At 41.3% G+C, this 27713-nt stretch overlaps 1 protein-coding gene across 1 annotated transcript in view; it reads left to right on the top strand.

Moving 5' to 3' along the window:
- Positions 1-6177: 6177 nt before the first annotated feature.
- Positions 6178-27713, top strand: part of LOC116521514 (von Willebrand factor A domain-containing protein 5A-like) — a 37539-nt gene continuing 16003 nt past the window's right edge. The window contains exons 1-11 of the mRNA XM_032236177.1: positions 6178-6260; positions 7141-7210; positions 7452-7654; positions 20419-20641; positions 21582-21754; positions 22032-22146; positions 22359-22531; positions 22702-22790; positions 23687-23831; positions 25222-25301; positions 25433-25547. Coding sequence (XP_032092068.1) covers positions 7156-7210; positions 7452-7654; positions 20419-20641; positions 21582-21754; positions 22032-22146; positions 22359-22531; positions 22702-22790; positions 23687-23831; positions 25222-25301; positions 25433-25547 — 1371 coding nt within the window. The 5' untranslated portion in view covers positions 6178-6260; positions 7141-7155. The remainder of the gene's footprint in view (positions 6261-7140; positions 7211-7451; positions 7655-20418; positions 20642-21581; positions 21755-22031; positions 22147-22358; positions 22532-22701; positions 22791-23686; positions 23832-25221; positions 25302-25432; positions 25548-27713) is intronic.

The raw sequence follows: 27713 nt of genomic DNA, 5'->3' as shown, positions 1-27713 counted from the left end.
CTCTAATCCTGGCCTTGTACGAATCTGTCTAGTGCCATTTTAAAACCACTCAAATCAGCTTTCATTACCACAATTCTCACTAGCGAATTCCACGGATTAATTATAGTACTGTAAGTGAAATGTGGAAAAAAATGTTTTCTTTGTTCAGCAAGCATTTGATTTCAGCTAGACAACCCATTGAATGATCTTTTCAGAGATACTTCCTTACCAAAACTGAGAAATTGAATGACCCTGAGCATTGGGCAGGCAAAAAAGCAGTGGGGAGAGGAGCAAACTTTGACTTCCCCATTGACTTTGTTTTTCAGAAGCTGGCAGGAACATCAGAAATCATGATCTCATAAACTGCAGAAGACCACAGTGATATTGCAGTAGCTACAATTTTGTGAATACAATTATGTATTGTATGAAGATCCTTGACATTTCAATTTTATGGGAATGGGTCCTGGGTTTTGTTCACGTTATTTAATTTAGAGGATTTGAGATATTTTGTTTCAAAAATGTCCAAGCTATGGTTCACTGTTTGGGTTCATTAAAGGTTATAAACAGACAAAAAGACAGGAGAATTTGATAGCAGATAGATTTCAGTTTCATTCCCCAAAAGTGTTAACAAAAGTTTGCTGTAGCAATTTACTTTTTTAAAGCAATCTTCCCAAACTTTGCTGTACTATAGGAAAGTTCAGTTTTATCCTCCATTAGTCATTGACAATGATGGGCAAAGAATGATGGGAGCGGAATCCAGTAACCTAAGAAAGACAATTTTATAAACTGTGGTTGATTTCTCATACCATTTTAGAAATGGATTATAATTACTGAAATAAGATTTATGGAATAAGCTATTCACACAATGTTTAGCCATAAACCTGTCAATTAGCATCAACTGGTGCATAAATTGAATTAAATAAATAAACCAATATTTATAAAGCAAAATAATCTATGTTCATCGATATCAAACCAAAGTTTGTTTTACTCAAAAATTTAATTTGGATGATGATTCATTCCATTAATTCAAGCTTTACAGGGTTCTGGTTTCAATGTCTCAGAGAAGATGTCCAAAGATAGTTATTATATAATTTATTTGAGTTTGGCTTAGCATCCTGTGTGAAGTTACAGTTTAGCATTTGCAAACCTATACTTTGGTTAAACAGGGACCTGCCACAGAAAGTAAAGGTGGTGCAAAGGCCTTATTAATCTGGTTTGGAAGCTAAGCATGCTATGTAAAGAGCTAATATCTAAGGAATCTCTGGAGTTTCGATCTGTTTTCTTAGTACAGTCAGTCCTTTTAATTCAATAATATTGTAATTTGATGGTATTTTTCTCTCCTGCTATAGGTTGTTTCTATAATCTTAATCTTGTGGGTTTTATTCTTTCCTGGTACATAGTTGCCTTCTAAAACCAATGCTTCAGTATCAAAAAGAGCTGATGCACTTTCTCATATACGTACATTTCAAATTCACAATCATACCATGTTTTTATAATAGGACTGGGAAGACTCCAAGAGGCTCTCAAAACTCTGCAGGGACTTTATAAATTCATGGGGCTATGACACACCAGGGCTAGCCCAAAAATTGTTGTTTTAGACCAAAACTGGTCTTAAAGACCAGATGGCAACTTCCTCCATTCCAGATACAGAGGTTGGCGAAACTGAATCTTAATTTAGTGCTGGAAAAAGAGGATGTCCAAAACACAAGAGAAAAGGACATAGTCCAATGTGTTCTCTAATTTAGCTACATTACAGTTTTAAAAAGAAGAAAAAAGGATGACCAGCATTAAGGTGGATGCACTTGATTATAATGGGAATGGCTATGTCATTGGAAGATCTCAAGATCCAAACTGGGAACAGATCATCCTGGAAAAGGTTTATGAAACTACTAAGAATCAATACCATCTTGACGTCAATACTTTAAAAAACAAGGAAGTAGTGGGCAAAACAAACCTGGGAATCCAGAAGGCTCTCTTTATTTTTTAAACCATATTATAGATATATTAGATTATTCAGGACTTTTGTAGTATCAACATACCAACAGCACACAGTGCAAATTTTAAACAATTGCACTAAGGACTCTACAAAACAAAGATCAAAGATCACAAGCAAATCAGATCCGAAATGTCAGGCTGTCCATCCCAACTTTGCATAGTATACTGGTTTAGGTGCAATAAACTATGGTTTGATTAACCATAACTTTCGGAAACACACAGACTGAAATTTAACTGTCCTTCTTTTGGTGACATGTGTGAAACCTAATTCTATCACACATCTGTACAAATTGTTAGGAACATTTGATTATGGGAGACCAGCTTTCATCTAGCATTCTTACACAATGGTGTAATACTTTAGCATCATTAAGGATCCCAAAGGCTTTGGAATGTCTACATGCCATTCTCTCCATGGACCAAAATGCAGACATGGCATGGCAACTTTCATCACTCATGTCCATCTTATCTATAAGAGCCGAGGTGGTGCAGTGGTTAGGATGCAGTACTGCAGGCCACTTCAGCTGACTGTTATCTGCAGTTCAGCGGTTCTAATCTCACCGGCTCAAGGTTGACTCAGCCTTTCATCCTTCCGAGGTGGGTGAAATGAGGACCCAGACTGGGGGGGGGGGGGGGGGGGGGGCGATATGCTGACTCTGTAAACCGCTTAGAGAGGGCTGAAAGCCCTATGAAGCGGTATATAAGTCTAACTACTATTGCTTTTGCTATCTCCAGCCCATTCATTAGTAAGGTTCAAATCAGATTTAGTTAAAGTAGGATTTTCTACGAATGTGCAGGGTTTTGTATTCAAGGAAGAAAACATGTCAGCAAAATTATTGTATGCCTAACAGTTAAAAATTTAGACTCTTCACAAAACGGGGGAGTGGTTGATGAAGATGCTGGAACTTGCAAAGATGGCTAAATTAACTTCTTTGATTAAATTTGATAAGAGAAAGAAGTAGGAATTTTATAATCAAAAAGGGATAACTTTGTAATCATACTTTGCTGCAAAGGAAATCAGAAGTTTCTTGATTCTTTTTCTTTTTTATCCTTTCTACACTTTTTATTTTTCTCTCTCTCCTTGTTCTGCTTAATCTGCATTCATTTCTGTTAATGTTTATGTTCTCTTTTTTATATTAAAACAATTTATATTTTTAAAAAGATGTAAGGATGGGCATGATGACAGCATCTGTCAGCAACTCCATAAAACTAAAAGTGGATTTTCCTGGGATTGCACTGCAGCAAATCATGCCATTCTGCAAATGAGGCCATTGCTTTAACAAGTGGATGACAGACACAGCCTGAGCATCCCAGTCTACTCCCTCTCCTTTCAAAACCAGTATTGCATAAAACTAGTATATTTTTCCTTATTCTGTTACAATCCATGTGCAATCTCAAAATGAGTAAATGTGCTTACTTAAGAAACCAAAAAGGCAGTTGAAGTAACTTTATTTATTTATTTAATTTCTGTAGCCTCAGTCCATGACTCTAGATGGTTTAAATTCAAAAAATATAAAGGTAAAGGCTATGGTCATTGTCGTCGTCCCCCCCCGCCCTCCCGTCCAGCTGTGTCTAATTCTAGGGAATGGTACTTGTCTTCATTTCTTAGCTGAGGGAGGCAGCTTTGCCAAAGACATTTCAATGGTCATTGTAGCGTATGACTATACATTGAGGAGCATGGAATACTGTTACCTTCCCACCAAAGTGGTACCTATTTAACTACTCACATGTTCATCCTTTCCACCTGTAGTTGGGCAGGAGTTGGAACAAGGATGGAAGCTTACCCTCTTGCCCGGCCCTCAGGTCTCAATCCCAGGCTATCAGTTTTCCAGCTGACAAGATCAGCCTCCACCCCTGAGCCATCGCACTCCCTTCAAAAATATATTACAATCAAATATTAAAAACATTTTAATATAATAGAAAACATTAGAAGCATAGCAGCCAAGATACTGGGCAAGTTAACAATACAGCCAAGAAACTGGTCCCTTATAGCAATAGCAATAGCAGTTAGACTTATATACCGCTTCATAGGGCTTTCAGCCCTCTCTAAGCAGTTTACAGAGTCAGCATATCGCCCTCAACAATCTGGATCCTCATTTTACCCACCTCGGAAGGATGGAAGGCTGAGTCAACCCTGAGCCGGTGAGATTTGAACCGCCGAACTGCAGCTAACAGTCAGCTGAAGTAGCCTGCAGTGCTGCACTCTAACCACTGCGCCACCTCGGCTCCTTATCATGTTCAGCACCCCGCATATGGGAACATAGTCAGGTTTTTAGGCCTACAAAAGGCTAACAGGATTGGGGCCATTCTAATTTTTGAACTAAAGATGTTCCATAGAACAGGGGACACTATACAAAAAGTTCATCTTCCAGTTCCCATCAGTCTATACTCTTTGGCTGATATGATCAGCAATATGTCCATCTTGGTTGGATGGGTAAACTTCGAGAAAGGAGATCCTTCCGATTGCAACTTGAAACAGTTGTAGTCAAAACAAGACCAAGAATGGTTCCTGGACACCAATTGTCACAGTGACTCAGAGATGACGGAGGCTATGGCCTGCCATATAAAAATAAAGATTGTAAAAGCAGGAGGGAGGGGAAAAAAAGAGGATGTAAAATTCTAAGCCGCCCAGGGTCGTTGATTGAAATGGGTGGCTAAAGAAATAGAATAAACAAACTAATATATAAAGGTGTTTTTTTCTCTCACTAATTGTTCCTGTCTTCATTAAACATCTGTACCAGCAGAAATCAGGGTGTAGTTATTTAAGCACCCAAATTTCATTTTAAACAGTAAACTCACATGGACATTGTGCCTGCTGAAAGATTGAGTTCACCCAGTTCTTCAAACTATCCATATATTCTTATAGGATACCTGATCTTTGGCCAATTTTAACATATGGCTGATGGTCTATTCCAACAACAGGAGAGCAGATATATGCCCGGAACAGATTATCCACCCCAGCTATAATTTCAAACACTGTATGCACCATCTGTTATTGGTTTAGGCAAGCTGAACATACTTATACATAGACATGCAACCTTAACAAGATCTATTATAGGTCAAAGATGGCATTTTTCACCCGCAAGGTTGGCAAATACATTTAAAGATAACTCAGCGAAATGTTGGAAATGCCACCAGGAAACAGGGGGGGGGGGGTATATTATCATATGTAGTGGACATGCATAAAAGGCAAAAAACTATTTGATACATTTTTTTTTGATGATTCATGTAATAACCGCAGCTAGAATTGTATTTGCACAAAATTAGAAAAATGAAGATATCCCTATGGATGAGAATGTGATTAGGAAAATATTAGAATGTGCAGAAATGAATAGGTTAACACTTGAAATTAAAGAGAAGGAGCAATCTGATTATTACAATATATGGGAATTATTTTATCAATGGTTAGAAAATAAATACGGAAAATGGAAAAAAGCAGAAGAATGAAATGTTTTAACAAACTTAAATAAGTTAAGAAGAGGATTGTTATAGTATTAGATATGGTATATATTAGTATTAGTATTAAGAATAGATAAAATAATAATTATGTCTATAAATTGTAATTGTATAAAATATTGGCATAAAATATTTGTACCCTGTTTAATGGACGATTATGTTTGAATCAAAATTAAAATAAATATTTTTTTTTTTAAAAAAAGACCTATATAGATCAAACTGCATCTGGCTACGAAGTTCTGAAAAATCCAATTCATGGAAGCGGAAAGCGAGGAGAGAGACATTAATCTTCCCTTCCCGCTACGAAGTCCTCCGCTGAACAAAATTTGAGTTACAAGACCCACTGATTGAGGAGAAACTGAATCTCTAGGTAAATAACGCGATGGATTTTGGCCTTCCACCTGCTCCCAAACCCTGACAGCAAAGCCTGTGAATGATTGTGGCAGCTGTAATCCAGACTTTCTTGTATAGCGAGGTCGAGAATCGTCAGATATGGGATTTGCAGAATATCGGTTGCACTCTTTTCTTAATAAAGCGAGACACGCCTCTGGTGAGGTTGGAAACCCCCTGGAGGAGTGTGGGGGAAATGGCAAAACGGGGACGAAGCCAAAAGGACAGAGGGAGCGACGTGTCCCCGCTACTTCATTGGTTTCCGTTGCCTGCAACTCTCGGACCAAGCAGGGTTAGAATCGCGCTGATTGGAGCTTGCTCGGTTGAAGGATCTGTGGCGTTCTCTAGCGAGAGGCGGAGATAACGAAGAACTTTCCCGGAAAGCTTACTTTCGCTTTTCCTTCAGGGAAGAGTGGCGCGCAGTTTCCCATCTGTAAAGGCAGGTAAGTTTTCTGAGATACTTTTATTTCTTTGCTTATAGCAAAGGTTAGTCCGTGTCCTGTCGTTTTTTCACTCTCGAGTTTTGAATCTTTAAAGAACCAAAAGCACATTTCTTTTCTTTTATTGCTGTGTTTGTTGCACTTCTCTGCTTGGATCAATAACGTCCTGTCTCCCAAATCACAGCTGACAGCTTTCTTCTTCTAGTACTTGAGGTCCCTTCCATAAATTATGCTAAGTCTTCTTGCTCCCTACCTGGGAGGATGAGTCTATATTTCCAGACAGTGTTGATGGAGATGATTGTACTATATATAGTCCAACATTCTTGAATCCAGGCTAATTGGAAAAGGGTGTTCTGTATCAAAAAGCATTGCTACAAATCTTCTAAGGATTTTTCACATAGTGACCTCCATAGTGATATCCATAATGATATCAGAGATCCTATCAAATGAGCCAAAATCCCCATTCATATAATAAAATAAAAATAAAAAAAGGATTGGAGAGGTCTCAAAAAACAAGTCCCAACAAAACTAAGCCAGACTATTCTGATTAACCATGATATAAATACAGGTTCAGAAAGTAAACCATGGTTTTATAGTAGTAAACTATCATTCTTTGTTAGTTATCTGATCATAGATATGGAAATAATGCTGTGATACGTTATTTCTTGCCTTATTTCTAGTTTGTTTTGTGCCCATCAAATCTCTAGCGAAATCATAGAAATGAAAAATATGAATGGTTTTAAATAAAACAATTTATATCTGAAATTATCCAGACATGCCTTAAGAAAATTACTCAGCTGAAAACTGCCAACATCTTTTCTGCCTTCTTCAATAAATTAATCAGAATTTTAAAAAATAGGATTATCTTTTTTGTCTTCCTCAGTTGAAGTCTCTCAATATGTGGCCATCAGCTACACATAGATGTGGCTTCCTCACATCCTCTAATCTGCCAGGTAAATTGAGTGTGATTACCGGTTAGTAAACAACCAGTTGTATTCTGTTTAAAAATGAAATTAAGGTGATTTCCAGCTGACAGTCTATTATGAAGCTTTGTAGATCAATTGGTGGCTGTGAGGTTTGGGAAGAGATATACAGTGCCTGCAATGAATTTGGTCTTAGTGTCTTTAGCATTTGCTCTGGACCAGGCCAGATTTTAAATTAGGCATTCTCTTTTTGTTATTTTCCACACCCCAGTGCCTTTGAAAAGCATTTCTGTGGATGTCATTATACGAGGTTTTGTAGCTGACGTAGTATCTGAACTTCAGTACCAGAATGAGGAAAAGAATCCAGTGGAGACCACCTTTGTCTTCCCTCTGGATGATGAAGCCACAGTCTATGCCTTTGAAGGTCTCATCGGTGGGACACAGATTGAGGCCCAGATCCGAGAGAAGAAGCAGGTACAAAATAATAGAACATTTAGGGATTTAGAGGTCATTTTTGTGAAGCCAACAGAGATTTCATTTATGCATCCAAATTATGTACCTAGAATGTTTCTCCTTAGAATCAACTTGTCTAAATTTTTCTGTTTACAGATTCTTTCTTTAGTGGGTCTTAGTATATTTTCTTAGTTTTTACAATAGTTAGCAGTTTTTAAGTGGTGAATATATTTTTTATCAATTTGGAAAGAACACTGCCAACTGCTAAACAGTATGCTTTTAGTCTGGTCTTAGGTGAGCTGTGAATGCTACTTTTACAATTGCTGTATTCATTTTTCCTTGTTTAATATTTTTCCTGAGCTGTTTATATTGCAGTATTTATTCATAGCCATCTTAGGTTTTAGAAAATACGTGACCTGACAAAAATGCACCCGACAATAGCGCGCCGACAAAACCGCTGTGATAAAACCGCGATGTCAACAGCGTGCCCACAAAGGCCCACCGACAAAAGAGCGCCAACACAAGCGCCATTACGGTTAAGGTAAGAGTCGGTGAACCAGTTAAGGGTTAGGGTAAGGGTTAGGGTTAGGTTTGGGTTAGGGTTAGGGTTAGGTTCAGGGTTAGGTTTAGGGTTAGAGTAAGGGTTAGGTTCAGGGTTAGGCTTAGGGTTAGGTTTAGGGTTAGGTTCAGGGTTAGGGTTAGGATAAGGGTTTGGTTTAGGGTTAGGTTTAGGATTAGGATTAGGTTCAGGGTTAGGTTTAGGGTTACCTTTAGGGTTACCTTTAGGGTTAGGTTTAGAGCGCGCTTCTGTCGGCACGCTGTTGTTGGCGCGCTTCTGTGTTCATTCTTCGGCGCGATTTCAAACTCGCGCTTTTCTCCCCGCGGTTTTGTCGGTGAACCTAGAAAATAACATACATCCATATATTGCTTTCTTTTTTGTTTACCCTTGCATTTCCCTCCCTTCTTTTCCATTAACATTGTTATATATCTTCAACATACTCTGGGTCATTCCCAACTTCCAGGGTGGGACCTTGCTGTTGCGGCGGCTTAATTGAGCTGCCCCCAGGTTTCTAGTTGCGTTATCTGCCTAAATACCTGGTAGATATCTCATCCTTCAGGCAAAGAAGAGTGAGAGAGAGATCCAGCTGGTAAGAGCTTTCTTTGAAGTTTGCAGCTTTTTTTTTCTGCTGCGAACAGAAGGGGGGGGCCAACCAAAGCTGAATCATATCTCCGGCCAGAAACCTCGGCTGTTTTCATTACGGCGCAAAGTAAGGAACCCCCTCTTAGGACAATTTTTGAGATATTTATCTGAAACTAATACAAGCAGAGTCCGTACCTGAGAACCTTATCTGCTTTTCCTTAAAAAAAAATCCTAGCTTCAGTTTTACAAGAGTTTCCTTCATGCAATTGGCTTCTTAAAAAAATAAGCTCTTAAAATGGCGATTCTGCAGCTTCCGCAATTGCAATAATGGTACATTCCTAACTCCTCGACAAGACAGTGATAAAAAAGATCAGAGGAATAGCCTCTCACTAATTAGTTCCACTTCTCTGAAGAGCTTACAAGAATTTTTTCTTATCAACCTTTAAAAGTATTAAAAGACTCTTTGCTAATATAGAGACATTCCAAACAGAGGTGAATTTGCTGAACTGTTTTGGTATAATGCTAATCTTTTGAAACCTTCCGCAAACTCTCTGCAAAAAGGGAGGAATAGTTTGCAAGCAGCATCTCATTAATTAGCCTTACTTCCCTGAAGAGTTTACAAGACTTTCCTCTTATTAACTTTGCAAATATATATTTTCGATATAGAGAAGTCTAAAATGGCGCTGAATATGCCGAGCTGCTTTGTTACAATGCCCTTTTCTGAAAACTTTTGAAAAATCCCTAAGAACAAATAAAGAGGTGACCATTTTTTTTTTGGGGGGGGGGGTAAGCTGCATAGCGGGCCAGCAGAGTTTGATTAATTGCTTGAAGAAAAGACATAATGGCATCAAAATTAAATCCTGGGAAATTACCTCCTAGGGCTACATCCCCCATACCTGGCACAAAGTTGCAGCCTCTACCCTCTATGCCCCCTAGTGGAGATTTGCTAACGAAAGAATTCTTTTTGGAAACGTTTAGAGAATTTAGAGAGGAAATAAAGAATGAGATGAAAGTCTTATATGATAAGTTTGATACTAGGATCGCCAAAATAAATGATGATATGATGGGACTTGTAAATGTACTGACAGAATATGTTTCTGGAATGGAAGATAACTTAAAGGTTCTTAATGAAGCCAACACTAATTTGACATCTAAAACTGAAGTGGTGCAACAAAAAGTTGAAAATGCTGAAAAACAAATTATTATGATACAGTACAGACAGATAGAGCTTGCATTAAGAGTCAGGGGGCTGCGCGAAGATAAACAGGAGAACTTGAAGCAGATTTTTTCAGAGGCTTTTGACCGTCTGGTGGGAAGACCGGGGTCCAACTTTGACTGGCAGATCGATAAAATTTATCCCGTTAACTCTTGGGCGGCAAAACAGAAGCAACTCCCTCAAGATGTAGTTATATACTTTGCTACAAGAGAGTTCAGAAACATCATACTACAAGAGTCCTATAACACCAGGCTTCAAATTGGCGGACAGGACTTGATTGTCTTGAAAGAAATACCACCTCAAATGCTAAGAGCCAGGAGAGATTATGCTTTTCTAGTGGAAGAGCTCAGAAAACGTCAGATACAGTATAGATGGGATGTGCCATTTGGTATTATAATTACATTTGACAAGCAAAGATATCGTCTCAACTCTGTATGGAAAGCTCGAGATTTCTATCACAAGATTCTGAAGGTGGGACACCCTGAATCATCTGGATCTGGAGAAAGACCACGAGAAGAACAAGATAAACAGCAAACCACACAACTACCAGACAAAACGTACCATCTCCTCCTCCCGGAAGGGCAAGGGGTCAGGGAACAAAGACCTCGCCGTATGACTACCAGACAAATGGAAAAACAAGCAACAATGCAACAATCTCAACAATCACCGGCCATTGACCAAGGAGTTACAGCAACAAGCTCAGAAGCCGTGGGAGGAGCCAGGCCAAAGGTTAGACAGGCCATGCAGGAGGCTCTAAAAAAGCTTCAGGCAACCAAAAATGACAACTAAGATTTTGACATGGAATGTCAACGGACTGAACTCTCCACAGAAGAGAAAGAAAATATTTCACTATCTCAAACAGTTCAAGAATGATATAATTTGTCTGCAAGAAACTCATATCAAATCTACTGATCAAAAATATTTGTTCAACCCCAAACTTGGTCAACATTTTGTGACCTCTGCTACGGAAAAGAAAAATGGTATAGTTGTATACTTAAGAAAAGACATTAAGGCTGAACTAATTGAAGCAGATCCCTTTGGAAGATATATCGCACTAGACCTAATCTTAGAAGGGAAAAAGACATTACTTTTGGGAATTTATGCTCCTAATCAACAGCAAGACGGATTTTATAGAAATCTTCATGCTAAATTAGTACAGTGGGACTTTAAGTCTTGGGTGACTGGAACGGCGTGATTGACACTAAAAGAGATAAGAAGACCTCTCGCCCAAATACTAAAATCCGAGCTAAGTTACCCAAATCTTTTTTTGATATGATGGACGACTTCGAATTGAGAGATGTTTGGCGAGAAAGAAATGCAGAAGAATATGACTTCACCTTTTTTTCTGATAAACATCAATCCCTTTCAAGGATTGATTTTATACTAATCACTAATGATTTACTTTCTAGGGTGAAGAAGACAAAGATTGCAGCGAGGGTTCTTTCGGATCATAACCCAGTTTGGATGGAATTGGGAAGGGTAGTGCAGGCAAGAAGGTCTTGGAGGTTGAATGAAAACTTATTTAGATATGGTTTAGGTTTTAGGTTTTATTAAACATTTATAGGCCGCCCTTTTCCCTGAGGGGACTCAGGGCGGCTTACAATAATAGGGGAGGGGAGTGCAGAACAAAACGCAAAAAGAAAATGTGAGTAAAATAATTAACGGTAAAAACACAACATTCATTCAACATTCGGGAGGGGCGAGAGTAAAGTCTTATCCCCAGGCCTGACGGGATAGCCAGATCTTGAGGGCTGTGTGGAAGGCCTGGACGGTGGTGAGGGTGCGGATCTCCACGGGGAGATTGTTCCATAGTGTCGGAGCTGCAACTGAGAAGGCTCTCCTCCGCGTAGTCGCCAGTCGGCACTGACTGGCGGATGGAATTCGGAGGAGGCCTACTCTATGCGATCTGATGGGACGGAGGGAGGTAATTGGCAGAAGGCGGTCTCTCAAATAGCCAGATCCACTACCATGGAGCGCTTTATGAATGGTAAGTAGGACCTTGAAGTGCACCCGGAGACCAACAGGTAGCCAGCGCAGCTCACGGAGGATCGGTGTTATGTGGGCGAACCGTGGTGCGCCCACAATCACTCGTGCGGCTGCGTTCTGGACTAGCTGTAGTCGCCGGATGCTCTTCAAGGGCAGCCCCATGTAGAGCACATTGCAGTATTCCAGCCTAGAGATCACAAGGGCTCGAGTGACTGTTGTGAGGGCCTCTCGGTTCAGGTAGGGCCGCAACTGGCGCACCAGGCGAACCTGGGCAAATGCCCCCCTGGTCACAGCTGACAAGTAATGGTCGAAACTCAGCTGTGGGTCCAGGAGGACTCCCAAGTTGCAGACCCTTTCTGAGGGGTATAAATTTTGACCCCCCAGCCTGAGTGATGGAACGTCGGCCAAATTGTTGGGAGGAAAACACAACAGCCACTCGGTCTTGTCCGGGTTGAGTACCAGTTTGTTAGCTCTCATCCAGTCTTTAACAGCCTCAAGACCCCGGTTCATCACGTCCACCGCTTCATTGAGTTGGCACGGGGCGGACAGATACAACTGTTTATCGTCCGCGTATTGGTGGTATTTTATCCCGTGCCTCTGAATGATCTCGCCCAGCGGTTTCATGTATATGTTAAATAGTAGGGGGGATAAGACCGAACCCTGAGGCACCCCATAAGTTAGGGGCCTAGGGGACGATCTCTGCCCCCCCACCAACACCGACTGCGACCTGTCCGAGAGGTAGGAGGAGAACCACTGCAGAACAGTGCCGCCCACCCCCACCTCCCGCAGTCGTCACAGAAGGATACCATGGTCGATGGTATCGAAAGCCGCTGAGAGGTCAAGGAGAACCAGGATGGACGCATGGCCTCCATCTCTGGCTCTCCAGAGATCATCGGTCAATGCGACCAAAGCGGTTTCTGTGCTGTAACCAGGCTTGAAGCCGGACTGGAAGGGGTCAAGGTAGTTAGCTTCCTCCAAGGTACGCTGAAGCTGGAAGGCCACCACCTTCTCAACAACCTTCCCCATGAAGGGGAGGTTGGAGACTGGACGGTAGTTATTAAGAACGGCTGGATCCAAGGACGGTTTCTTCAGGAGGGGTCTCACCACCGCCGCCTTGAGCGCGGTGGGGAAGTGCCCCTCCCGAAGAGAGGCGGTAACAACCGCCTGGATCCAGCCCCGTGTCAACTCACTGCTGTTGGCAACCAGCCAGGAGGGACACGGGTCCAGTATGCAGGTGGAGGCACTCACAGCTCGCATAGCCTTGTCCACATCCCCGGAGGCAACATCCTGAAACTCAACCCAGAGATGGTCTGCCAAGTCATTCCCTTGTGTCTCGGCTGGATCTGCGGGAGTGGAGTCCAGGTCCGACCGAAACCGAGCAACTTTGTCCGCCAAGAACTGAACATACTCCTCAGCCCTACCCTGCAAGGGGTCCCCCGTCTCCCTCCTATTTAGGAGGGAGCGGGTTATCCTAAACAGGGCGGCTGGGCGGGACTCGGCGGATGCTACCAAGGTGGCAATGTGTGTTCTTTTAGCTGTTCTTAATGCCCGGATGTATTCCTTGGTGCATGCTGTCAAAAGTGCCCGGTGCGGTTCGGACCTATCGGATCTCCACTGGTGCTCTAGGCGTCTCCTCCGGCGCTTTATCTCCCAGAGCTCCTCGGTGAACCAAGGAGGCCTCCGGGAGCCGCTGACCCGGAGGGGCCGTAATGGCGCAATCCGGTCCAGAGACTCTGATGCTGCCGAGTGCCAGGCAGCAGCAAGAGTCTCCGCCGAACTGTGGGTGAGAGTATCAGGAATAACCCCAAGCTCCGTCTGGAACCTTACAGGGTCCATAAGTCGCCTGGGGCGGAACCACCTGGTCGGTTCCTCCTCCCTATGGTGGGGGTTTGGCCTCCGGAAGTCTAGCCTCAGTAGGCAGTGGTCTGACCACGACAGGGGTATGATCTCACTACCCCTCAGACCAAGATCATAACTCCACTGCTCCGAGAGGAATACGAGGTCGAGTGTGTGACCCGCTGAATGGGTTGGGCCTCGAATTACCTGGGTCAAGCCCATGGCTGTCATGGAAGCCATGAACTCCTGCGCTCCGTCAGAGCGTTCACCGAGCGAAGGCAAATTGAAGTCCCCCAGAACCATAAGCCTAGGGAACTCAACTGCTAGCTCGGCTACTGACTCGAGGAGTTAGGGGAGGGCTGCTGCAACGCAGTTGGGAGGCAGGTACGTTAGCAGCAGACCCACTTGACCCTTGAGGTCCAGCTTCAACAGTAGGGACTCACACCCGACAAGCTCCGGAGCAGGAATCCTACGAGGAGCTAAAGACTCCCGGACTACAATAGCCACACCGCCACCCCTTCCCTGGGCTCTCGGCTGATGAAGCACCTGAAACCCGTCTGGGCACATCTCTACGAGGGGGACTCCTCCCTCCATGCCCAGCCATGTCTCAGTAATACATGCCAGGTCTGCCCCCTCGTCTAAAATCAAGTCCCGGACGAGGGGAGCCTTATGAACAACAGACCTGGCATTTAGCGACAGCAGCCTGAGACCAGGGTCCTGATCACTTGCGCCATCTGACCTTGGAGTGGGACTCCTAGGGCCGGAAGGAGGGATCTCTGTGATATAGCGAGCCCTCCTTCCCCGGTAATGGCCTGCCCTAAAGTCCCCGCCGTATCTGCCTCTCCCTGTTATGACCGCAATGCCCCGACCCTCTCCCGTGGACGTAGTTCCCCCAACCACCCCGGTGACCCCCGCATACCCCGCCAGGTCCTCCGAATCAGTCATACTCATTCACTCACCCAAACAGTCCCCACATAGAAGTTAAAACATATAAAATACAATGGTAATAAAATGGTAAAAGTGGGACCATTCACTCAATCACATACAATCCCATTCACTCACCATACCAGTTTAAAAAATTGCGCAAGAGAGGAGAAACTTAATGTTTTTGAACTTCTCCTCTGTGGAGTCCAGCAAAGGGGCAAAGCCCAAGAGTTTAAAAAGTTTAGAATAGTTGGAGGATTAGTGTCAGTTGAGAGAAGGTGCCAAGCAGGCCCCCTGCCCATGTCCTATTCGTCCCCTGCCTTCTTTTTTCTGCAAAATTAAAGTGCAGGATGGTATACAGGAAAATGGCTGGGAGTCTCAGCAAGGCCAGAGGTGGATTCAAATATCCCAGCTTATTCCAAAATGTTGGTCTTGAAGGTAAAGGTGGGGGTAAAGCCGGTCGAAAGGCAAGGACAGTCAAGCGTCTAAAATGGGGGCTCCTAAAGCAGCCACGGATAACAGCGGCAACAGCAACATGAGCCAAAAGGCAGGCCATGATAGTCAGAAGTTCAAAGAGATGGAAGGGGGGGTGCGTTTGGGTTGGCAGCAATAACAGCAACGAGCCTAACCTTTCGGCCCACGGCGTCTCAGGAACAAACTCACCAACCCCCCTGAGGACAGCACACCCAGCGTCTCAGCAGCATGAACAAAATAGGAGCATGACAATCTGGGTCCAAAGCTGAGCACTGCATCCACGATGGAGGGTGGAAAGGGGGGGGCATCCAGTTCAAAGGCCCAACAGCGCCACACAGAACAAAGGCAGGACCGCGGCAATCTAACACAGCGCTGGAACTGCCATCCGCTAGAAACCACCGTCCACAAGAGGAGGGGGGGAGGCTTCACGTTCCAGCGGCACCGCGGCTTCTCACAAGGAAGGCAAGCTGCGGCGGTCCGTCAGCTGGAAGCCGCCGCCCACGCCATCTGTAGGGGGGGAGTCCGCCTGCAGGCTTCTCAGCACCGCCCGATACCGCATCGCCCAAAGCCGTCCGAACAGCATTTTTCCAGGTGCTCGTTTTTCCAGCACCCTCTCAGGATCCTCTTACCCAGGCTTCGCCCTTCAGCAGTCTGGCTACAGAAGAGGGTCGATTTTTTTCGAGGTTTCCTTTCCTCAAACCCCGAGCGAAAAGCTCAGGCAGCCATCTTCCTCGCACCAAAGACAAATGAAAAGTACATTAATGATTGTAAAAAATTGATATCTGAATATTTTGTTCTGAACATGAATAAGGGTACATCTATGGAATTTGTATGGGATGCAAGCAAAGCATATATGAGAGGAGTACTGATGAATATAAACAAAATACATAGACATAAACAAGGGCAAAAACGAAAAGAATTGGAAGAGGAAATTAAAGGGAAAGAGTTGGAACTAACATTAAATCCAGGCGATACAAAGGCTAAGGAAGCAATCTCCATATTAAAATCCCAATTTGATATGTTGATCTCTGACCAGGTAGCCACTAGTTTATTATATGCAAAACACAACACTTTTTGTAACGCAAACAAACCCGGCAGGTGGTTGGCTTATCAGATTAGGAAAAAAAGAAAAATTCGAAATGTATCCAAATTGTGTTATAGAGGGAAGAAGGTGTTTCAACAGGAGGAGATTCAAAAGGCATTTCGGGAATTTTTTACAGAATTGTACAAAGGGGACAAAATTAGGGGTTTAGACATAGACAAATATTTAGATAAAGAGAAAATACCCTTAGTTAGAGAAGAGTACAGGCAAAAGTTGAACCAACCAATAACCTCTGGGGAAATCCTGCAGGTAATCAAACAACTAAAGTTAGGGAAAGCGCCAGGCACAGATGGTCTGACAGCGGTTTACTATAAAAACTTACAGTTAGAAATGGTAGAACCTCTTAGAGAACTATTTAATAAAATGCAAACGGAAGGTAAAGTGCCCCCATCATGGAAGACAGCGTTTATATCGTTGATACCCAAAGAAGATCAAGATATTACCCAACCAAAAAATTATAGACCTATTTCATTACTTAATGTAGATTATAAAAATTTTACTAAAATACTAGCAAATAGGTTAATGGTGGTTATTCAACAATTGATACATACCGACCAAACAGGTTTTATACAGGGGAGACAGATGAAGAGTAATGTTAGACTAATCATTAATGCTTTAGAATATTTGGGAAAGAACAATCAAATCCCTGCTGCGTTCATATTTTTGGATGCTGAGAAGGCCTTTGATCGAGTTAATTGGCAATTTCTGTTGAAGATATTGCAAAAAATGCAGATAGGAGATAGCTTTTTACGGTCAATTAAAGCAATATACCAACAGCAAACAGCTCAAATCATAGTCAACGGAAGTTTAACAGACTCCTTTCAAATCGGAAAAGGTACAAGACAGGGCTGCCCTTTGTCCCCACTATTGTTCATTATAACTTTGGAAGTATTATTGAATAAAATACGGGGCTTGGATGGTCTAAAAGGGATTAAGATTAGGCAGCAAGAATACAGACTTCGCGATTTTGCGGATGATTTGGTCATAATATTGGAACAACCGCAGGAATCCAGTATGGTTTTAATGAACACGATTAATCAATATGGGCAAGTGTCTGGTTTTAAAATAAATTTAGGAAAAACCAAAATATTAGCTATAAATATGAATACTAAACAAAAGGAAGAACTAGGAGGGATGCTAGGATGTGAGGTAGTTAAAAAAGTCAAATATCTTGGGGTCAATATCTTAGCCTCAAATGGGAAACTATATAAGCATAATTATGAACCACTTTGGAGAAGTATACAGATAGAGATGGAAAAATGGGAGAAATTGCACTTATCTCTGCTGGGGAGGATAGCGGCAGTGAAAATGAACATTTTACCAAAATTTTTATTTCTTTTTCAAATGTTACCTATACTTAAAAAAGATGCGAATCTTTTAGAATGGCAGAAGAGTATCAATAAATTTGTATGGGCTGGAAAGAAGCTGAGGGTAAAGATGAAAATAATGCAAGATGTACGCGAGAGAGGAGGCATGAAATTACCTAATTTAAAATTATATTATGAGGCAGTGGCCCTATCCGCAATTAGTGATTGGACCCATTCAACTAATGATAGAATATTGAATATCGAGGGACATGATCTGGTATATGGTTGGCATGCTTACTTGTTATTCAACAAAAAATTGGATAAGAACTTTAAAACTCATATTTTAAGAAATGCTTTATTGCGGGTCTGGAAAAAATATCAACATAAACTAAATGATAAGTTACCCATGTGGGCAATTCCTAGACATGCAATTGAAAATATGAATATAGAACAAAAACACAATAGAACCACTTACAGACAACTTCTCACTTTAGAAAGGGGGGTTCTACAATTAAAATCCTTAGAGGTACTAAAAGAGGAGAAGGTAGTTCAAACATGGTTCCAGTATGGCCAATTACAGGCCAGGTGGAAAATAGACCAAAAACTGGTTTTGTCAAGGTTGAGGATAATTTGTTTAAACAAATAAGAGACCAAAGCTTAATGTATATAAAGAGGATATATAATGTACTAATACAGATGGATTCGGAAACGGAATTGGTTAAAGACTGTATGATAAAGTGGGCTCAGAATATTGAAGAACCAATAATGCTGGACACGTGGGAAAGAATATGGGTAAGAAATGTGAAATTTTCACAAGCACAAAATTTGAGAGAAAATTTTTATAAGATGTTTTATAGATGGCATTTAGATCCTAAAAAGCTGGCTTCTATGTATCCGAATGTACAGCCTAAATGTTGGAGGTGTGGTTCTCTCGATGCTACATATTTTCATATATGGTGGACTTGTCGAAAGGTTAAGGCATTTTGGATAAAAATGTGGTGGATCATGCAAAATATATTTAAAAGAAGGATAAAATTCACTCCTCAGCTATTTTTACTAGGTATATGTACTGACTTTACAGCGGTAGAGACCAATTTGGTTCTGCACCTAATAACGGCAGCAAGACTGTTGGTGGCGCAATACTGGAAGAAGGAAGACGTGCCTACAACTCAAGAATGGACTTTGAAAGTTACAAACTTAGCCGAGATGGCTAAAATATCAGCATATCTTAAAGACCACTCAAATGAGAGATATAAACGAGACTGGAAAAAATGGATTGACTATACACAAAACAAATATGGGACTAAGAAATTCCAGATAGCCTATGCTTAAGATTAGGAATAAGTTAAACTGCTTAAAGTTTGGGTAACAGCAAGAAGCTGAGTTCAACGTAGAGATCTTATTGACTTTCTTTTTTTTTCCTTTAATCTCCTTTGTTTTAATATATTTTAGACTGTGTTTGTTAAAAAGCTATACCGTGTACAGGCTCTGGGAAGTCGGGGGGGGGAAGGGAGGTGGGGTCTTAGGGGGGAGGGGGGAGGGGGGAAATATAGTATGTGTTAGATTTTAAAGTAACATGATTGCACTGGTATACTGTTGCTCTTTAATTTTAGTGTAAAAATAGGACAAGCTGAATATATTGATAGATAGTAGAAATACACCGAAGGGAGGAGTAGAGGGAAAGAAGAAAGAGGGGTAGAGAGGGTGGGAGAGAGGATTGGAGGGAGGATGAGAAGGAAGGGAGGGAGTGTATTGGGAGAGAGGAGTGATAGAGGGGGAGGGGAAGTAGGGTAGAGGGGAATGTTGGAGGGAAGAACAAAAGTTGGAGGGGGGCGAAAGAAAGGGTGTATGGTGGGTCGAAGTGGTATATTGGGTTTGTATTTTGGGGGGTATTGTTGACAAGAGGGAGGGCTGTGTTTATTGTTCAATGTTATATGCCCCGGTTATGCACATTATATATGTGACTGTACGAAATGAAATGGAAATAAAACATATTTAAGAGAGGAAAAAAAAAACATACTCTGGGTCATTCCCACAGCAACACCATTTAAAAGATAATTTAAGAGATTAAGTCTGTCTGAGAATATACCATTTATGAGCCAAGGTGGCGCGGTGGTTAAATGCAGCACTGCAGGCTGACTGCTAGATCAGCAGTTCAGCGGTTCAAATCTCACCGGCTCAGGGTTGACTCAGCCTTCCATCCTTCCGAGGTGGGTAAAATGAGGACCCGGATTGTTGTTGGGGGCAATATGCTGACTCTGTAAACCGCTTAGAGAGGGCTGAAAGCCCTATGAAGCGGTATATAAGTCTACTGTTATTGCTATTGCTATTGCTATTACCTTTACTTCACTACTAAAATGCATTGTTTGGATGTATCCTTATTTATACTTTTCAGTATTTGTTAATAGTGTGCCTTGAATAGTTGTGTCTGTTAACTGTTATTAATATCTCAAAATGAAGGTGAATATACGGTTTCCTGACTATTAAAACTCATTAAGATGATCTTTTGTATTGTTTCTGTAATTTTCTTTCTTTTATTTACAGTTTCCTATTGTTTTTAAGGCTTACCTGTATACAAAATGTTCTAAAGGATTGAATGGATGTAACAAGGCAAGACAAATGTATTGCACTTCTTCCCATTCCAGAATTTTAAAATAAAAGTATCATTGACTTTGCCTGAACGTGCTGCTAATTTTCTTAATATGCAAAACCAATGAAATTACCCCCAAACCCCCAAAACCTTGCTATGAGTTAGGCAGTGTATTGTTATTTCTTCTTTCTCCGTCTTCTTCAACACAGGCAGAACAAGAATACCAAGATGCCGTGAGCGAAGGCCGCCAGGCTTTCCTGCTTGAGAGAGAAGAAAATGCCAGTGACATTTTCACATGCAGCCTGGGCAATCTTCCTCCTGGTGGGGAAGCCACACTGAAACTGCGCTACGTTCAAGCACTAGCGGTGGAACCAGATGGTGCCGTCCGTTTTGTCCTGCCAGCTGTCTTGAACGCCCGCTATGTTCCTGAAGGTAACTAACTATATTCCCAAGTCCAGCATGGAATCCCCAAAGCAAAGCCTCCAATGGCCCCCCTCACCACCCTCCCTGCTCAATGGTGCCAAGAACTGGGACAATTAACTCAGCTTCATCCTAAAAACCAATAGTGGTGGCTGGACTCGTAAGAGACATGGAAGCATAAGGTGTGATGCTTACATAGGAGTTGACATGTTCTGTACATTATTTGGGGATGTACAACTAGCAGGGTTTCAGTCACATTGGGCAAACACAGGTATAGTTTGCCATTAAAATGATAAGCTATTAAAGTAAGCTTGAGTAGATAGCATGCTGCCATTGATCCTTTCCATTTAATTTTACCATTTTCTTCATTTTTACTAATGGATACAGTTCAAAATGATGTGCAGTTACTAGACCAGACTTTTGCAAGATGGTCCTCACCAGATGAGTAGAAGAAGGTGCAAAGACCTTGGAGACTTTCAGCTATCACACCCCATTATTTTCCTTTCCAAATTAAAAAGAAATACTTATATAGAGTGATTTTCTTCCCTTCCTATTTTCTTCTCACACCATCTTCAGGAACTAAGCTGGATTTGCAGGCTGGGGGACTAAGACACGATTACGTGTCCTCCAATTTGAGCAGGGATCCTTGTGGCTTCATGTACTCCTCCTTTTCTTAGCAGGAGTGATTTACCATTGGTTTTTCTGTGGTAGTCAAGTAGTAATCATATCCCTCCCTGTGTAGCTTTGGAGTCCAAGCAAAGCATCTGTTGGAATCGAAAATCAGAATGAAGATTGTGGCCATACAGGGCTGACCTGTCTTGGTCCTACCTAATAACCCCACAGTCCCACTTTCCCATTTCAGGCGGTGACCGGCTGTCCCAGATTCTGGGAATTCCCCGGGAACCTCCCCACTTTCTACAGATAGAGCCTCATGTGTGTTTTCTGTTAACAGGCTCAGAAGGGGGCACTGTTTCCCAGCAGATACCACGAGTGTCCAAAGATGCTCTGCCTTACACACTCAGCCTCAGTGCCAGGTTGGAGTCCCCCTATAGCATCAACCGTGTAGAGTCAAAATGCAGCCTAAATCCTCTGCAATATATGACGAAGGACCACACTACTGCACAGGTAGACTTGCTCAGATCAAAAGAGAAATAATTCTTTATACAGTCATTTATTTTTAACAAATGCAGTTCAGCCGTACAATGCCATGTATTACATAAAGAAATATCAAATAACGATGAAAATGAAATACAACATGCTTTTGGTTGGGGAAAATTTGCTATTGTGAATGCTGCCGTATCATTTTCACATATGTCACAGATTCACCATTCTTGGTCTAGAGTCTTCAGCAGTGTTAGAACTTCAACCTGCAAGCATTTTGGTTTTACTTATCTTCCCAAAGGTCTCCTTGGCTGAAGGGCACCAGTTTGACCGTGATGTGGAACTGCTTGTATATTATGAAGATGTTCACAAAACCAGTGCCATTTTAGAGACTGGGAAGTCTGGAGCTGCCCCAGGTGAGCAAAGTTGAAGAATCTCTGCCTCTGCACTACAGTTCTCCATTCTCTATTAGCATGCCTCTCAGCGAAGCAGCGTCTGAAGGAACATAAATTCTCCATCTTTGGCATTAGGTTATCATGTGTGTGAAATGGAATGTTACTGAGAATTGGAAAAGCCCTGCCTTGAGTGAAAATGCTTATTGATGTCATTTCCTCCTACAAAAATATAGGTTCGCTGATGGGGGACACAGCTCTTCTGCTGACTCTGTACCCCAACATCTCAGTTGTCAAGCCAGATCAAAGTGCTGTTGGAGAGTTAATCTTCCTGCTAGATCGCTCTGGCAGCATGCATACCACCGTGGCTAACAATGCTGGGTCACCATCACGCATTCAGAGTGCCAAGGTATCTTATGGATGGATTTATAGGTTGAAATGGTGACTTCTATTTCTAAATCTCTCCTAATCCAGTATGCAAAAATAACAGATTTTGTAAAATTAAAGAAAAGTAGACAGGATACTTTGATATACCTAGAAACTAACTCAGGATGTTTATTTATCTCTGCTCCATCTCAGGAAACCCTGATTTTCTTGCTAAAGAGTCTCCCTCTGGGGTGCTACTTCAACGTCTATGGCTTTGGCTCTACTTATGAATCATTCTACCCGTAAGTTTTAGAAATTGCCTCTTGTCAGACTATTTATCTTTTAACTTCTCCAGTTCTTATTTATATGAACTATTCCTGGAAAAATAAAATTGTTTGTTTGTTTGTTTTTTAAATATACAAAGTTAAAAGGGATGTCAGCACAAAAAAATTGGTCTGACCATGATTGAAGCTAAATTTGATTGAAATCTAAAGAAACCTACATACAATAAATGCAGCTTTTCATTATCCCTTCATATTCAATGATTTCCCCTTCTAGTGAAGTGAAAGTTATAATTGGGTGGAAAGTGCTGAAAGGTTTTTTGGAATAAAACCAAAGCTTTGGGGAGCCTGTATGTGACCTTGAGGTCTCATTCTGGACCCCAGATCATGCAGTGTGGTATTGTCTTCTTTGGTCTTGGTGGTGGTTAACATCAGTGGTGGGTTTCAAAAAAAATTTGAACCTACTTTGTGGGTGTGGCCTCCTTTGTGGGAGTGGCTTGCCGGCCATGTGACCTGGTGGGAGTGGCTCTAACACATGGAGCGGCCATGTGTTCTCTCTCTCTCTCTCTCCTTCCTTTTGTCTCTCTCTCTCCCTTTTTCCTTTTTTTCTTTCATCTCTCTCACTTTTTCTTTCTTTTTTCTTGTTTTCTTTCTTCCTTTCTTTCTCTTTCTCTTTCTCTCTCTGTGTGAGTCTGTCTGTGTGTGTGTGTGAACTGGTTCTACCGTACTGTTGTGAACTGGTAGGAACCCACCTCTGGTTAACATATACCCTTTGTGTTCCCAGTACTGAATTTGAGAGCCATAAATACACTGAAGTGGCATAGAGGAATTACATGATTCTTATGGATATGGGAAGTATTGTATATGAAGGGTAGTTTGGGGAAACTTGGCTGAGCATCATCCTTTGGCACCTGCAGGCAAAGTGTGGAGTACACCCAAGAGAGCATGAGTACTTCTATCCAGCGTGTGAAGGAGCTGAATTGTGACTTGGGAGGCACAGAGATTATGGCGCCCCTGAAGGCCATTTACAGCCAGCCATGCCTTGAAGGACAGTCTCGACAGGTATTTAAAGTTATAACAAGGATATCTTTTCTTTCATACAGAATCAAGAGTAAGCACACCCACAAAAAGATTTACAATAAAAGGGTATAGTAATGCTCACATTCAGAAGTATGAGGAGAATTTGCTATAGGTTGTAGATATTTTATATATACCTTATATGCTCATTATGTAATTTCCTTTCAAAATAAGTAATTTATGCAAAAGAAAGAAAGATAAAAGCATGATAAACTGAGAGCAAAGCTTCCTGTTTGAAAATCATGTAGGAGTTTTGAAACAATTGTGCAATATTTTGCACTTACATGATCCATTGGCATCCAAAAATGAATGGGTGGTGACTGGTGATTTATCTATATAGAAAAAAAGGTCTGCTTATTCTCCTGTGCACTGCTTGCTTGGAGAATCAAGCATGGGTTAAATTCAGCCAATTAGCCTAGAGACTGAGTTGAAAAAAGTCTTGACTTGTCTTCTAGAAGCCAGTTTTTTAATTCAGTCTAGCCTGAGAGACATATTCAAGATTTTCTCCAACTCAGTTTCAATGTTAAGGCAATTAATCCATTTTTAGAAGCTCTGCTTATTTTTATATATTGTTTTACCTATGACCCTACTCATACAGGGAAATGAAAGAGCAATTCTAAATCCAAGACGGATTTGATTATTTATAATAAATGAGTGAAAGACTTAGTGAAGGATTCCATACTTCCATACAAGAAGACATTCTGTAATGGAATAAACTTTTTTTTTTTTTTTTTTTGGTAATGTTAAGAAGGAATTTTGGGGAAATGGCAAGGGAAAGAAAGGAAAGAAGTGAAAACTGGAGTAAAAATAGAATGATTGCAGAAAAATAATACAAAATAAACTATAAAAAATATCATTAGGAGATTGGCTAATCTCCCAGCAGAATAAATGGGAAATGGACCAAAGAAAGAATATGTGACAGTTCTTTGGAAATGAATAAAAAGTGCCTTAGAAATACATAGTTTTATGTTAAAAGCTAATATTAAATGATGATTGATAGAATGGTGAAACAGAAGAAATTGTATACAAGGAAAAATGCTTTGGACAGAACACTAAATAAAGAGAGAAGGGTAGTGTGTAGTGTACATATAAAACAAAAGAGAGAAAATTAAGTTTAAAGCAGGCAGTAGGGAAGCGCTGCAAATTTGATGGAAAGAACACAACAGAACAACAATGTGTGCACAGCCAGGAGTCCACTCTACAAAGAATGGTGCCCACCGTATAGAGAATCAGTTCTGATTAAACAGAGCTTTGTTGTCTTCTAGTCCTGTCATCCTTTGAAACTAGCCATAATTTCTTATTAAATTTCTTCTCACCTGCTTCCAAATAGTTTGGTGGTTCAGGTTGGATTTCATGTCTCTCTCCATTTTCACAGATCTTTGTGTTCACTGATGGAGAAGTGAGTAATACAAATCAGGTCATTGGTGAAGTTAGGCGTAATAGTGGCTCTCACAGGTAAGCGAAGAAAGATAAATTGTTTTCTTGATGTTTATTTTTCTGGCTTCCATCAGCTTCTATCCTCTTCTTCCCCCCACTCTCTCTCCCCCTCCCCTTCTCTTTCTATCCCCCTCCCCGGTCCCAAATAGGTGCTTCTCCTTTGGCATTGGGGAAGGGGCTTCCACGTCCCTGATCAAAGGCATTGCTCGAGCTGCTGGAGGCAGTGCCGAATTCATCACTGGCAAAGAGCGCATGCAGGCCAAGGTGAGGTCTTTTCCTGTTCATGTATTTTAGCTCTGCTGTATGTCATTGGCATGTAGCTACAGGATTTAGCATCTTTTAAGCTGCCACTTATTGCCAGAACTGAAGAAGCTTCTTGGATGAGAAGTGAAATGTTTTCAAGGACAGAACAAAGCCCAGTTGCTTTTTGGGAGGGGAAACAAAGCACCTGTTGGAAAATTGTAACCTTGATGATTGAGAATCTTCATAGACATGGCCACTTAATTATTTAAAAGTTATTGATAAAACAGAACATTTGTAGCTGAGGGTTGAATTATAGGGTCCTTGGCATTCTCTGAATTTGTAGGTTTATATCAGCTCTAGCAGCTTAATATCTTTGAGAAAAAGTGGAAGGGAACATCGGAAATTACTTTATATCAGGGCTGTCAAACTCCTAGTCCACAGGCCATATGTGTCACACATGCTGGCCACGCCCATGCCTGGTTTAGCAAAGGAAAATACATCATGTGACACTGCGGTGACAATGTGACTTTGACACCCCTGCATTACATAGATGCAGTTCTTTGGTTCGGACAAGAACTAATGAGAAATCCGGTTGTTTATTTTAATTTATAATGCCTATGTTGTGGCTTGTCGGCTGCCGGCCCCTCCAGCAGTCGAATCAGAGGAGGAGGAGGAGGTGTGGGAGTCAGGGTCAGTATCAGGGCAACCTGGGAGCTCTGTGGGGGAGGAGGGAATGGAGCTGGCAGAGAGAGAGAGAGAGAGAGAGACAGGTGGAGCCTCGGTTATCTGTCATCCCTCGGATGAAGAGTCAACAGCCCCCTTTGTCTGGAGGTGGCTGATGAAGAAGAGGAGGAACAGCTGGATCCAGTGCCTGACGTGCAGCTGCACAGAAGACAGAGAAAAGGAGAACAGTGGAAAGCCGTGGGCACAGCAGAGATAAGCTTGCCTGTTTGTCTTCAGGGTTTCTGGAGTGCAAGCGTGTGCGACGATCAGCTGTCCTTCGCATGCATGGCAGTGCCGAAAATCAGCCCGTGCCTGAGCACCGGCCAGCTGATTGTCAGGTGCGCATGTGTGCCAGAAGCCGGAAGTTTGGCTTTTCTGGAGCGTGATCCCTTCTTGCACACAGCAGTGCCAAAAACCACCCTGTGCATGTGCACCAGCCAGCTGATTGTCGGGCATTCATGCGTGCTATAAACCAAAAGCTGGGCTTTTCTGGAGCATGATCCTGATGAGCATCAATGTGTGCAACTTTTTCATAAAACCTTTTTGGCACTCAATGGTGAACCGAAAAGGTTTGCCATCACTGCACAATGCCATATCCTGCATTCGGGAATAAGATAATTAATCTTGTTTGTTTGTTTATTGGATTTATATCCTTCCTTTAATTTTGGAGCTCAGGGCAATGAGTTTATTTTTTTTTGAAGTTTATTTTATTTTATTTTTTATTTTCAAAACAAACAACACAAAATCTTCCTTCTTTACATTCTGTAGAAAGTGTATCAGTTGGTTACAAAAGGCTTTTGTGCATCTCTTCCACAGTCATCAAGCATAATTCATATTAGCTCAAGTATTTTAACTCAGATATTTATAAATCTTACCCTTATACCTCCATTTTTATTTGACTATAATTGTTTAAACGTCCTTCATCATAAAACATACTAAAATTTAGTATATAATCACATACTGGCATTTCATTTACTATTTCTGAAATCCTCCAATAACACTGAATCCTTATGTCCTATTTTAGCTAAACATCCATAATATTTAATAACAAACTTTTCTAATCCTCCTTTACAAATCACTGTTTGCAATTTACATTCAGTTTCCTTATATTGTACTCATAAATATATATATATGTTATCATCATTATTCCTTCTTTATTTGACTATATCCTGTATCATCACATTTTCCCCCTAATAATCAAAACTTAACTGTATCTAATTTAGTTCTTTTTATTAACCTTTGTATATAATCCAAAAGGATTTCTAATCTTCCTTTCATGGGTACCATTCAATATTCATATCCAATTATTACCTGTCATAACACTACACATTGTATACATTATTATCATTATCAATTATTTATTTAACTATATTGTCACTAAATTTCGTTAAGTTTAACTAGTTTTAAGTTATATTCTTCCATCTATCAACCTGTATCTTTCCAATAACAAAACAATTTCATATC

This window comes from Thamnophis elegans, chromosome Z (genome assembly GCF_009769535.1).
Source record: "Thamnophis elegans isolate rThaEle1 chromosome Z, rThaEle1.pri, whole genome shotgun sequence".
NCBI lineage: Eukaryota > Metazoa > Chordata > Lepidosauria > Squamata > Colubridae > Thamnophis > Thamnophis elegans.
The sequence above is the reverse complement of the archived record's forward strand: the minus strand, read 5'-3'. Positions and strand labels throughout refer to the sequence as shown.